This window comes from Stegodyphus dumicola, chromosome X1 (assembly GCF_044657685.1).
Source record: "Stegodyphus dumicola isolate Sdum_Otavi_A_Nest chromosome X1, ASM4465768v1".
In the NCBI taxonomy this organism is placed as follows: domain Eukaryota; kingdom Metazoa; phylum Arthropoda; class Arachnida; order Araneae; family Eresidae; genus Stegodyphus; species Stegodyphus dumicola.
The window spans coordinates 183,106,302-183,120,967 of record NC_140780.1 but is presented as its reverse complement, the minus strand read 5'-3'; the positions used below and the strand labels follow the sequence as shown (position 1 = coordinate 183,120,967).

The following is a 14,666-nucleotide window of genomic DNA, read 5'->3' as shown; positions in this document are numbered from 1 at the left end:
CCTCTATAATTTTCTTCCCAGAACATCAGTTTTCATAAGTTTACTAATTTCAATAATTCTTTTAATAGCTAATGTATTTTCTTATGAAGAAAAGATTATCAAAAACATGACACAGTATAACTATTACCAATATACATACCTTTACCGGCATACACACATTACCGAATGAACCGAAGGAAGAAAGAAAGAGATATTTTACCTTAATCTACAATATATTTAAAAGAAACTTTAAGCTTTTGCGCATTCCCGAATATAGACAAAAACTACATAGATTGTAGAGTCATTAGGTTTTTTGATGCTGGAGATGAGAAAAATCTACAATGCTCTGTCCCGAATTCAAACTCCAGACCTCCCGAATGCATATCGAGAATGCTCCCAGTTACACCTGAAGATTTATAAAAAGCAGAAAGAAAATACTTTATAAGATATTCTTATTTTTGTATATATAAAATGAAATAAATTTAAAACTTTTGTGAATGATATTAGTAGCAATGCTTAGAACTTTACAAAAGTTAGTATTCATGTGTTAATACACGTGCCATCAGTTATTGATGTTAATCAATATAATATCATCATTCAGTACTATATACAAGATACAAGGGTTGGAACTTTAAGAGTGGCAACTATTTATTTACAAGGAATACAAAAGTGATTCATGTCACCATGTTTTACAGTCCTTCAATATAGTCGCCAGCATTGTGTACTACCCATTTCCAACGAGGTGGAAGTCGCAGAATACCTGTAGCAGCACCTGTTTTGCTGATAGTTTGAATGGACCAGTCTACTGCCGCAAGAATCTCAGGAACAGTTTGGAAGTGAGTGCCATGAAATGGTTCCTTCATCTTAGGAATTAAGTCATAGTCACAAGGGCTTAGATCTGGGGAGTATGGTGGATGGTACAGCACTTCCCAGCCCCATCGCTTGAACAAATCAGTCACAGTTTGCGCTGCATGCAGCCGAGCATTGTCATACAAAATGAGAGGAGCGTTCTACAGAAAGTGTCGCCGTTTTTTCTCATAGCTTGTCGGAGATTGTGCTCCAAAAATGAGCAGTAATACTGCGCAGTGACAGTCTGCTGTGGGGGAACGGTATGCGTTAGGATTACACCATCACAGTCATACACAAGAATCACCATAACTTTCACATTGCTGGGGTTCTGACAAAATTTCGACGGTTGTGGTGACCCGTGATGACGCCATTCATTTGATTAGCGTTTCAGTTCTGGCTGGTACGATCGGGCCCAAGTCTCATCCAGCCTAATGATATGGCATAAAAGAGCATCTCCTTCACGTTCATAGTGCTCCAGGTGGGTTCGGGCAGCATTGTATCGTAGCCATTTCTGCATTTCTGTCAATTGATGTGAAACTCATCGTGAAGCAATTTTTCTCATGGACAGGCGTTCCTTCAGAATGTGCAGCACAGTCGTATGCGCTAATCGTGTTTGTCCGGCCAGCTGACGAATCGTTTGGCGACGATCACTGTCCATTAGTGTGGCACCAGCTTGCACGTCTGCATCGCTGACACTCGGACGACCTGGCCGCAGCATGTCTGCCACGTTTTGGTGTCCTTCATTAAATGCTTTCACCCATCTTGCTACGGTTCTGTAAGGCAATGCAGATTCCCCACAAGCCTCTTGAAGCCCTTGATGACACTGTCGTGCTGTACGACGTCTGGCACATTAAATTTTTATCCACCATTGTTGTTCTTGTTTTGTAAACATCCTGACAACACTTACTTTAGACCGTGAGCTAATACAAGGATCCGTTCTTCGCGTCGCTCCGCATGCGCGTGACGTAGGCAGGAAGAGTCTTTTTGCTGAGAGGTAAGGTAGGTATGTAGTTCACGTGTGGTATACGCAATATTCTTTGGTTTTGTTGCATAGAGTTTTTTCAGCTGTGTTGCCACTATTAACCCCTTCGCGCCGACTGTCACGTATACGTGCCAGCAACGAACACACTTATCTACCGGCCGACACACAGGCGTGCCAGAGCATTGTTGCGTTTTCTACCGAATGTCACATATTTGTGCCAGTACCTTGGAACGTTTTTCAAACTATAATTTCTGCCACAAGATGGCACTGTATGCCCATATGGTTTCAGATACATGTACCTTAGACCTTCTACTCGAAATGAGAGAAGCATGACTCACATACACGTGTTTTTGATTATATAAACAAACGGGGAACTAAATGTTTCCGAATGGCGTGATTTATGACGTCTCTTTAAATCGCACTTTATTCGCACGTGGTAGTTGATTATTGTAAGTAGAAGTTTTATATGCGCTAAAGCGTTGAGTATTTTGGTTTACAGTTCAGTTTTTAGAAAATAATTAGATCTTGTTAGATGTGAATTCTTTCTGTTTTTACCGTTTCAATGTCGAAGCGTCGAAAATGTTTACCAGAGCATGAAATAGCAGAAATGATGCAAAATATTTCAGATATTGATTCTGAAATTCTGATATTCTGATACTGATTCTGAAAGATTAACTGAAAGACATTTTCCAAAACTTTGTTCAGAAGAGATTGATAAGAAAATGAGACGACAGTGCTTCGTTTGTTCACATTCCTGAAAAATCCTCCAAAACGGCAAATGAGTTATTACAAGTTCAAGGAATGTAATGTAGGACTGTGTGTAGATCCCTGTTTTAAAATTTTTCATACAAAAAGAGAATTTTAAGTAATATATTTAGTTTTCAGATGTATAATGTTAAAAGTCCTAAAATGGTGAGTAATTAAAATAAAATGTGTAAAATATGTATTTAAACAAGAAATAAGGTAATTAAAGTATATATATAAAAATATTTATAAAGCATAAGCCGTTTAAATACTCTATAGAGCATTATTAAACAATGCGTTGATACTTCGTAAATTTCATGGATTTAGGCTTAGTAGCAAAAAAGCCCCCAGCCCTGGAGAGACGCTCGCGGAAGACACTGCAGGCCTCCGCGATAAGCGCATGTTTTCGCTACCCGGCTCGAAGGGGTTAAAGTTCCAACCCTCGTATATATACTTAAAGTTTAATAGTCTTATTGTAACTGAATAACTAACTGTTGGGAGAAAGAGGTCCATAGTTTACAATACAGTCAAAAGTCGTTAATTCGGACACCCATAATCCGGACCTCAAAGCTACAAACTTTCTGCGCATGCGCCGTGTTGGTGCATGCGCATAAGACCTTCACGGCTGTGAATATGCGTGTGCGCATGCGCATAATACGTTTATGCATGAGCTTTTAATCTATAACAGACGGTATAAGCTAAGCTAAAATTATCTAATTCAGTTAATGTTGCAAATTGCGTTGTTCCTTAATCCTTGAATTGGACCCGGCTCATTATTTTTTTGCAGACTGTTAGAGCAATTTTATAAAAGTAAGCTTGAACTTTTGATTATGTCAAATAGAATTTCCGATATATATTTACTAATATGTAAAGGATCTACAAAGCGAAAGTATGTTTCGAAGTCCATTAAACAAAGAGTGGAATTGCTGCAAAAAATGGATAAAGGCATAATCCTTCGTTTCTCTAACCATTCCGAAATCTGTTTATCAATTTCACGCTGCTCTGAGGCGGGGGGGGGGGGGGGGCGTCGCGGCGCGCAATGAACTGGAAGTTGATCTGTCAGCACTATCCTTATCTTCAGGGCAGATGTTTTCATTTTATTTGGCTTATAATTCCTTACTAAATGTGGTATTTCATCTCGATGCACTCCGTCTTTGATATGATTTAAATCAAATCCCTCCTCATTATAATTCGCTTCCGATAAAGAAGAACGTGACACAAAGGTTACTGAAAACGAAAAAATTTCGATTGATAAATTAGTCGGTATTCTCGACACAGCAATTATCGGACTTGAACAGCGGAACTTTGTAACTGAACAAGAAATTATGTCTGTTTATAGAATTAAAGAGAAAGTATTATGACATAAAACGAAGCTACTTAAACAACTTACATTGAAAGAAATGTTTAATAAAGTAAACAAATAAATATTAAGCTTTTTTTTTTTTTTTGGTAAATTTTGATACCCTTTAGATCATAATTGTTCTTTATTTCATAAATTTCGGTTTCGTATTTTTAATTTTATAATTTCTGCATGCCATCTTACCAGAGTTAAACTGATGATCTATAATCCGGAATCGCCGAAGTCCCGACGAGTCCGGATTAACGACTTTTGACTGTATTTAGCTATTATTTAATAACTTTTTCCACGACCCATATTGAACCACATTATCAAACCAATTTAACAAAGATATTTTTTTCTTTTTTTCCTCTCTCTATCTCTCTTTTGTTTTTTTAATGCTTTCTCAATCTCTCTTTCTATATCACATCTTTTAAATAATTGCAAACAGTTGCTACAAGAATGTAAATGAACTTATTCTACTTTTCCACTTTCAAACTCAACTCACTAGTTGTTAAATGAGAACTAAGTATTGTAAGATATGGACATCTTTCTCCCAGCAGTTAATTGTTCAGCTAAAATAAAAGTAAGACTATTAAACTTTCAGTATATATATATATATAGTATTGAATAATGATATTACATTGCTTAATGTAACTGATGATACATGTATTAATATAGTAAATACTAACTTTTATGAAGTTCTAAGCATTACCACAAATAACATTCATAAATGTTTTAAATTAATTTTATTTGATATATACAAACATAGCAATATCTAAGGTATTTTCTTCCTCCTTTCCGTATGCCTTCATGGTGTAACTGGGAGCACACTCGACAAGTTATTGAGAGGTCCAGAGTTCAAATCTTTGCAAGGGATATTGCAAATTTTTCATATCTCCTGCATCAAAAAAACCTAATGAGACTACAATCTATGAAGTATTCTATCTTTGGGAGTCAAAAAAAGGTTAAATATTTTTTAAATATAATGTAGATTAAGGTAAAATTTCTGTTTCTTTCATCCATTCAACTGATAATGCATGTATACTGATAAAGATATGTATATTGGTAATAATTATACTGTGTCACGGTTTTGACAATATTTCAGTCATATGAAAATACATTAGCTAATAAAAGAATTATTGAAAACAGAAAATTAAATGAAACCTGGCAGTATGGAAAGAAAACAATAGCAGCCATTACATTTCCAGAAATATATCGAAGTTCCTTTTCTTAAAAAACAGAAGGTGTATCGCAGTTTTCATTTGTGTATTTTGTTTAAAGATGAATTGGTGAAATAAATATTTTCTATAGTGTATCACCAAATAAATCAATAGAAAATCCATTCATTAAATAAAATCATGTCTTACACCAGATTCAAAAGTAATATTCTGAATCTATGTGTTTATCCATATTTAGCCCAAAATGTGCTTATTTCCATTATAAATTTAACTAAAATAAATGCTTATGACAGTATGTAGCCTTTTAATTGGGTAAAATGTGAAATTAAATATACTAGCAGATGATGAACAACTCAACCAGCAACCTCAAACAACTCACTTCCATTAGAGATGTAATTTAATACGTCCTTTGTTGTGATGTCATGGATGATCCTGCATAGTGCACCTGTGATTTCATTGGCCACACCCACTGCGTGATGTCACTGCCACATCCCTGAACCGTTGATACAGAACTGCCATTTTACCACTACTTATATACTTGTGCAGTGCATCATGCTGTACATCTAAAGTTAATCACACTTTTATCAGCCAAACCTTTTCTTGTCAGTATTAGAAGATTTATTGCTCGACACAGTCGTTCAGAAATCATTTATAGTGACAATAGCTTGAATTTTATTAGTGACGGCAAATTTAGTTGACTTCATTGCTTGGTCTGTTATAAAACAAGAAGCGATGCTTAAAGGAAAACAGTGAAGTTATATCCTACCTCAGATGCTGAAGGGAAATTTGGTAATGCTTCATTGGAATTATAAAAAATCTCTTAAGATTAGTCTTAGTAACAGCTTCATTGAATTGTGAAGATGAGTGTCCTGCATGAATGTGAAGTTACTTTTAATTCGAGGCCTTTATTTACGAAAATCTCCAGGTAAATAATAGGACAGATAATTTGATCACTTCAGAAAATATATCTATTAGAGATAGAACATAGTTCACTTCTTCTGATACAGTCAAAAGTCGTTAATTCGGACACCCATAATACAGAATGATCTATAATCTGGACCTCAAAGCTACAAACTTTCTACGCATGCATCGCGTTGAAGCATGCGCATAGGCATTTATGCATGCATGTAAGACCTTTATGGCTGTGCATATGTGTGTGCGCATAATACGTTTATGCATGCGCATAAAACGTTTACGCTTGCGCGTTTAATATATAATGTACAGTATAAGCTAAAATTATCTAATTATATATTTCAGTTGCAGATTGCATTGTTCCTTAATCTTCGAATTGGATCCGGCTTATTATTTTTGCAGACTGTTAGAGCAATTTTATAAAAATAAGCTTGAACTTTTGATTATGTCAAATATAATTTCTGATGCTGGAGCTCCCAAACGATCTACAAAGCGAAAGTATGTTTCGATGTCCATCAAACAAAAAGTGAAATTGCTGCAAAAAAATGGATAAAGGCATATCCTTTTTTTCTCTAACAATTCCGAAATCTGTTTATCAATTTCCCGCTGCTCTGCGGTGTGGGGGGGACGCCATGGCGCACAATGTACTGGGAGTTAATTTGTCAACACTATCCTTATCATCAGGGCAGATGTTTCTATTTTATTTGGCTTATAATTCATTACTAGATGTAGTATTTCATCTCGATGTACTCTTTCTTTGATATGATTTAAATCAAATTCCTCGTCATTATAAGTCGCTTCCCATAGTGAAGAAATTGACACAGAGGTTATTGAAAACGAAAAAATTTCAATTGACAAATTAGTCGGTATTCTCGACACAGCAATTATAGGACTTGAACAGTGGAACTTTGTGACTGAACAAGAAATTATGTCTGTCTATAGAATTAAAGAGAAAGTATTATCACATAAAGCGAAGCAACTTAAACAACTTACATTGAAAGAAATGTTTAACAAATGTTTAATAAAATTGTAAATATTAAGCTTTTTTTTTTTTTTTTTTTTTTTGTAAATTTTGATTCCTTTTAGATCATAATTGTTCTTTATTTCATAAATTATGGTTTCATATTTTTAATTTTATAATTTCTGCATGCAATCTTACCAGATTTAAACTGATGATCTATAATCCGGAATCACCGAAGTCCCAACGAGTTCGGATTAACGACTTTTCTGATTCAGATCCAGACCTTTGTGAGTGTCAGTGCTTCGAAACCAGACAATTCCTTGGTTCGAAATATTCTGACAGCTACAAGAGATGTGATAATCACTAGAATTGGTAGATTACCTGAGAGATTTTGACAGAACTGAATGTGAACTCTAGTTTATTTCAGCCTTAATAGTTAATAAATATTGTGCTTGTGTAATTTGGTATATTTTTTTTTTGGTAAGTCAAGAACAGTTGTATTTTTTATTAATTTATATTGGTGTTGAATAAGAGTTTGATTGTAATGCCCTTCAATCAAAATGTTGGAGTGATATTGCATCTATGGTTGCTTTTTTCATGTGAATGATAGTCCAGCTCATAAGTTTCTTTCTATTTATGGCAGCCTCTTTTTTGTTCTATACCCACAAATTTACGTGCAACAAGACAATGTCTATTCTTTCTTCTGCTAGCTTAATGACTTCTTTATAATCTGAAATCCACAAAATTCAAATTCCCACAACATTCTACTTTAAGCAGTCCTTTGATCTATTGTATAACAATGAAAAATAATAAAAGAATTATTCAAAATTTTGGAACATAGAAAATACTGCTAAGAAAACTATATGATTACAGTATTTACACTGTACGTATGCTTGCTATATTGTTATTTTAATAGTAATATATAGCATACAAATTTACCACTCTGAAATCTAACAAGTTCAGAGTTCTAATATTATGCACAAATGAATCTAATAAATTGCATTTTATTTTCTGCTAATTACTGTACTCCAATCTGGTTCCTAAAGATTGAAATACAACCTTCCTGCAGTAGCTTATAATCCTACATATTTCAAATGCGATGAAAAAATATTCCAGAAACCAAATTTGATTATGAAGTGCTTTTAATTGAAGTCAGCGAGAAGAAAATGCAAAACATTCCTCTGCATAAGTAATATGGTATAGTGGTTAGCGTCACTGACTGCCGTGTCGAAGGGCCCGGGTTGGAATCCCAGAGAAGGCATGGATGTTTGTAAATGTCTAGTGTCAGTGTGGCATGGCGACACTCGAAATATGCAGCAAGCCAAAAGTCCTTTCGTATGGTTTGGTAGAAGGGGAGAGTAGTGGGAGACCCTCGGACCCATCCCCCCAGGGTGCTCTCCATCAAAATTGGGGATGGAACTTAGCTAAATCGCACTGTCACCTGAATGGTGCTCAAGGCTGTTGCCAATGGCAGGCATAATCTAGCGCTCCTTGCGACGAGAAATTTCATGGGCCTGGGCTGACTACGTCAGGCAAATGAGCATAAGCAACAATAATACAAGAGTAATACACTGCAATTACAAAGTGAATAAATAAACTTTATGCACTGGCGTGAGCAGCTATGAGTTGCAAAAAATTAAAACAATAAATTACAGAAATGTTTTAATTGTACATACAAGTCATTTTTAAAATAAACTTTATAAATACTCTCAGAAATTTAATACTCAGAAAGAAATTTTCATAGACAACAACCGAAAATTTCCTACCTTGAAATTGACAACTATGTCCCACTAGACATGTTTGAGGTATATCCAAGACATGGATATCAGATGAAGAGTAAGCTTTTGCTGTAAAAGGACTTCCAGGTAAATGATGGCCATCAACAATGACATGTATCGAGTAACTTCCTGAAATATCGCATTAAATAATAGTTAGAATTAAGATAAAATGGTCATGATAATTAAACATGCATGAAATTTTTAATGTAATGTCAGAAAAAAATACAAAATTAGAAACTGATTAATGACATCTAACAAATAGGTATTTCCCAAATTCCAAGAATACCCACTTAACTGAATTTTTCCTTTGCAGTTGAGTTGCCCTGGACTTCTGTTAGTAACAACGGTAATGGGTTGGCACTTTCTCAGTGTTGGTTAAGAAATACTTGTGTGAAGAGATTTCTCAAGAATCCTTTTTAGTATATATGCATTAATATAGGATCAAATTCTAATTTTTATTAACATAATTGCATACTTTTAGCTATTTTCTTAGAGTGAACTGAAAGTTGCAGAAAAATGAATCAAAGGCTACATATGGCCTGTCAGTCATGTGTTTGACGTGCCTGCTCTAGGGCAACTGCTATTTTATATCACTGTTAATGAAATCATCATCTTCACTTGTTTCTTCTTCTGTGGGCATAATAATCAATTATTGTGACTTATTCTTTTTCTGAATCTTATTGATCAGTTAACTGAAGTTCCCTGATTGAAACAAAACTTTCCTGCAATAGCTGCATCTTGATTTGAGCAATGAAATTATCCCCAGAATGAAGAATGAGGAGCATCCAGATGCAAAACAATAGTTTTCTTAAGATTACAGAAAATTAATATAGTGCCCATAACAACATCAGTATTCACTAAATTCAGCTTCTAAAAGTTAGTTCTTGAATTACTAATCAAAGAAAAATGGATTATTTTCAGGGACAAGATAGTTTCAGTTGCACACACCAGGGTAAAGATCTTTGTGAGAAAGAATAATTTTATCCCATGAGGCAGATATCACTCAGATAAGATGAGATATTTTGCACATAATGCAGTGTATAAGTGCATAACTGGTATGCAAATTAGGCTCATTATGGTTCAAATCACCAAGACAGGAGATGTGACTAATATTGCCATCATCATAGAATGTAATTTTTTTTAGCTATCTTTTATTCTTGATCAAAGACTATGTAAAGAACATAGAATACTCTTTTAGTAGAATAAAGCCTATGTAAATAGGTGATTTATTAGTGTAAACACATAACACACTTGACAAAGCTGTTTTCATAGAGGGATTTCTAAAAGAAAATGGTTCATGTACACACTGCACATACAATTATCACATGCATATTAACTGCTGAAAATCCACCATGAATATTAAGCTTTTTAACCATGAATATTAAGCTTTCTTCATTTTTGAATTTTTAGATTTAGTTGAAGATTCTTGCTGTCCTAAAATAGCGCATATATTTGCTATATTTATTTATAAATTTTCTTCCATTAAAAATATCTCTTGCTAAACATCACACTATTAGTTTAACTCCCTTAATCGATGCAAAAAAACTTATGTCTGCTATCTAAAGAAGAGGCAAACTGAACACAAACTGGAGTTCATAAAACGACAGCTCCACCCCCAATCTTTCCAAAGGGAAAAAATAAAAAACAAATTTGAAGCATTGAAAACTGTTCAATGATTATATCATGTGAACTACATGTCAGCTGGGTTTTGTTTACTTTATATCATCTGCTCATACATCTAAACAAATCACCAGTATCAGAAAGTACTGACACAAGATCAACAATGTATATATTCAAATAGGCCAGAGGCATAGCTAGGATTCCAGCGCCCGGAGATACCTGAAGAATTTGCACCCTTTTCTGTGTTCCAAGAATGGAAAACATTTTATTAAAAAATTTCGTATCATCAATTTGGCACCGCCTCGGAACAAATGCCCCCCCCGGCCCCACCCTAGCTATGGCACTGAAATAGGCTTTCTGTAGCGGACATGGAATGCCATCTAGTGATTTAAATAAATTCTAAAATAATATGTATGTTTGAAAGTTCATATATGACACATCCATCTGGGAGATCAATGCAAACGGCGATGCACCAGTTTATCGCCCAGCTGCTAGTGACATTTGAGGCATATGCATATAGACACACCCATCTGCAGAGGGTTTTCAGTTCAGCAACATGCTGTCGTGAAGGGGATAAACAGTGATACAGAAACTGTGCTTTATAACATTAGGACATTCATAAGTTGCCAAAATAAGAGGTAACGATATTTTTAAATAAAAGCAGGGATTAAAAATGCTTTACTTTAATGTTAAAAAATATAATTTTAATACATTATAATTATTTTAAATCATATAATTATGCTAGTTTAACTGTTAAAAAAAGATCATGCAATTTGTGAACCTCTGAATCAAAAATCTGTATGTACACTAACTGATCTTAAAACAGCTACAATATTGATATGTGACCAAATTAAACAATGAACATTAAATGAATTCATATTCCAAAGAGAGATAAGCTGTTTCTGATGCAATAATGAGAATGCAAACAGTAACTCGAATGTCTGCCAACAGCGTGCAAATTGAATACATATTTGGTTAAAAATTGCCAAACTCACAAAATTTCTGGAATCTTTAAAAAGCTGAGACCTCATAAAAAATTAATTTCATGCATGTAATCATAAAACTAAAATACTTTTTGCAAAAACCAATGAAAACCTCAGTAGGCAGAATATACATCATTCCCGGTGCTTCTGGAGCCAAGGTAATTAAAACTCTTTAGATTTAAATTGTTCAACGCCAGTAAATATTTTCAGGTTATCCTTCTCTTTTTTTCAAATGTCCTCATGCCTTTTGTTGACATATCTGAGGAATCTCCGTATTCACCAATTACAATGGGGGGGGAAGCCTGACCTTTAAGAAGTTCACACTTTGACCTTCTAAAAGGCCATGCTTTAATCACAACATGCCAAAGCATATAAGGTATTTCTCCCGACTTCTTAACATGCCTTCGGAGTGTAGTGGTCAACACACTCAGCATGTATTAAGGAGGCCCGTGGTTTGAGTCCCTGCAAAGGTGTTGCTCATTTTTTTATCTCTTCTGCTTCAAAATTACCTAATGTCTCTACGGTGGTGGCTGAACTAAAAGGTTGGTGGATGATGATTCTCCACTCCCAGGATTTGCCGATTGGACCCCCTAATCCCCAGTCGCCCTTTAAAAGGGAACGTATATAAGGTATTTCTCCCCCCTTCGTAGTATAGATGTCAGCATGCTTGGTGCATATTTGAGAGGCCCGTGGTTCGAGTTCCAGTGAAGGCGTTGCGCATTTTTCATCTCTCCTGCTTCAAAATTACCTATTGTCTCTACAAGCATGGTTACACCAGGTTGAAGCTCTAGGATTTTATATTTTAGTATAGAAACTTTTCTTCTTGATACTCCATTATGAGTCACATGGCTTGAATTTCACATTCATCTAAAAGTTAATTGACACTCAATTACAGTGATAGAGAAAATTTTTCAGATAAGCAAAATAAAGGATCTTTAAAAATTTGGGTCCTAAACTAAAAGTAAAAGGTCATTTTCTAAAATATTAACGCATAGCTGCTAGACTTAAAATACAAAAAACAGAAGGTTCTTGGATGAAAACTGGATGTGTCCAGGAGGTTTCCAGACAGTATGGTGATGGCATTCCAAAAGAATTCCAAACTGACTGAAACTCACTTTAAAATGATTGATTTAGGTTACTGAACTAGTTATAACATTTTGATGTAAAATATATATCTATTTAATCAGATATTATAACATTCTGATGTAAAATATATATCTACTTAATCAGATATTATAACATTCTGATGTAAAATATATATCTATTTAATCAGATATTATAACATTCTGATGTAAAATATATATCTATTTAATCAGATATTATAACATTCTGATGTAAAATATATATCTATTTAATCAGATATTATAACTTTTTTTTTTTTTTTTTTTTTTTTTGAGGAGGGGGGGGATTTTTGTTTTAGAATTTTCTTACACTTTTATACTGAAAACATCCTAAACAGGAAAGGAAAACTGCTTTTATACATGATGAAAATAAAATTAATATTTAACATACATACTATTGTGAGAATAAACATAGTATTGTACCATTTATAAAGCACAACAAAATTCAATACAAATATTAACTGATTAAGCGTTGATTAAATTCTGATAAAACAGGTCAGGTCAAATAAAATTATGTTAAACAAATTATGCTGAAAATCAGTGGGCAAATAGACTTTACACAATTTAACCGCCATGAATTCAATAAATTTCCTTTATTGCTGGGAGGCATTTTCTTTAGTAAAGCTAAAAACTAAAAATTAGGAGATTCACTAATGCGAGATGTGATGAAAACCAGGAGAGTTGGTATCCATATTAGGAGCTTTCAGGGATCATAGGAACACTGAAATACTGATGAAGTGAGTGGCATTGAAAGCAAATGATGAGATATATTTAATTGGAAGCATTATATGTGTATGCTTTTTCCTTGAAACAAGTAGCCACTGGTAATCAAAGACATTATTTCATTTGGAAAATGTTAAGTAACTGCAAGTTTGCTAAATGACCTAAGTTTGGGATACAAGAATGGGCCTTCACAACTGTGAAATCCTTTTAATAAAAATGGAACTAATCAAAGTTGTTGCTGCCTTTTCTTTAGCACTTAAGCATTAGCTGCAAAGTTGCACATCAGGTATGATCATACTTTTATCAAATGAAAATAATATTTTCCTTACTAAAATAGTTTGCTTAGACATTGAAATACATTACTACTTTTAAAGCTCTTCTTATCTGATCTCTACAGTAATGACAGTATAAATAAAGGGATCTTTCATGTAGAGTATTTCTGCTAGTGCTGATGCAACTACAGCATGTTTTCTAAATACATATTTTATTTTATTTTCTCTTCACAAGCATGTATTTGAGACATCAATTGTCCTTGAATATGGTGCTCTTTTTTTACCATTACACAAAAATTTGATCCCTCTTCTATTTCTGCACTATTTCAATATAATGTTTATAAATATGCTCAAATATGAGTACTTTTTAATGCTATTCCAGCTTCTTGTAACCTTAGATTTTCTACTAACTTTAAAAGAGCCATGTGAAAGGGTGTCCTTCGAAACCATCATGGAAAAAACGACAGAAAGTGAAAACGATGCGGTACAAAACATCGTGGGAGAAAAGAAGAAAAAGAGAAAACATCGCAGTTCTAAAACATTGTGGGACAAAATACCGTCAAAAATAAAGCAATTCAAGAACTTAGCAGTTTAAAAACATCATCAGCGAAAATATCATGGTAAAAAATAAAGCATCCGCAAAATCATCGCAGACACGTGTTTTTCAGGTTTTGAAAGTTGTAAATGCATATTTGCATAATGATTTGGGAGTGCAAGAAGGAAAGAGGGATATTTTTACTGCTATATTTCATATTTTCGAATTAACAGCTAAACCTTTGCTGAAGAAGTAAGATGGAAACTTAAGCATTTAAAAACTGAAAATGAGTAGAACATTGATGCAACTTATAGCACTTAATAGAATTTTAAACTTACATAGTTAACTGCTGAAGGTCATTAATAAATTAATCTTTTTTAGTGGCAATTTTCATGAAACATACAGTATAAAAACAATTAGAAAAAGAAAGATAAACAACTGTATGAAGTTAACTTTATAAAAATTGCTTAGTTATCAAGTTATTTCTTTTACATTTATTAACCTCTTAACTGCCGCGGAAAATGTATAAGATTCATTTCCCAGTGCCACCATTTTTCACACAGGCACGCGTAGTTATGCGATGTATTAGGGGGAGGAAATAAGTGCAAGTTTTACTTTCTAAAAACTGTTTACTTTCACAAAATAAAGAATAAAAGAAAAAATGAATGCACAAAATTTAATGCTTTGAAT

The 14,666-nt window shown here is 33.9% G+C and overlaps 1 protein-coding gene across 2 annotated transcripts in view; it reads right to left on the bottom strand.

The window, feature by feature from the left end:
- Positions 1-14,666, bottom strand: part of jbug (filamin-type immunoglobulin domains fbug) — a 347,148-nt gene that overhangs the window by 157,359 nt on the left and 175,123 nt on the right. For both annotated transcript variants that reach the window (XM_085807591.1, XM_085807590.1), the window contains exon 17: positions 8,711-8,851. In XM_085807591.1, coding sequence (XP_085663717.1) covers positions 8,711-8,851 — 141 coding nt within the window. The remainder of the gene's footprint in view (positions 1-8,710; positions 8,852-14,666) is intronic.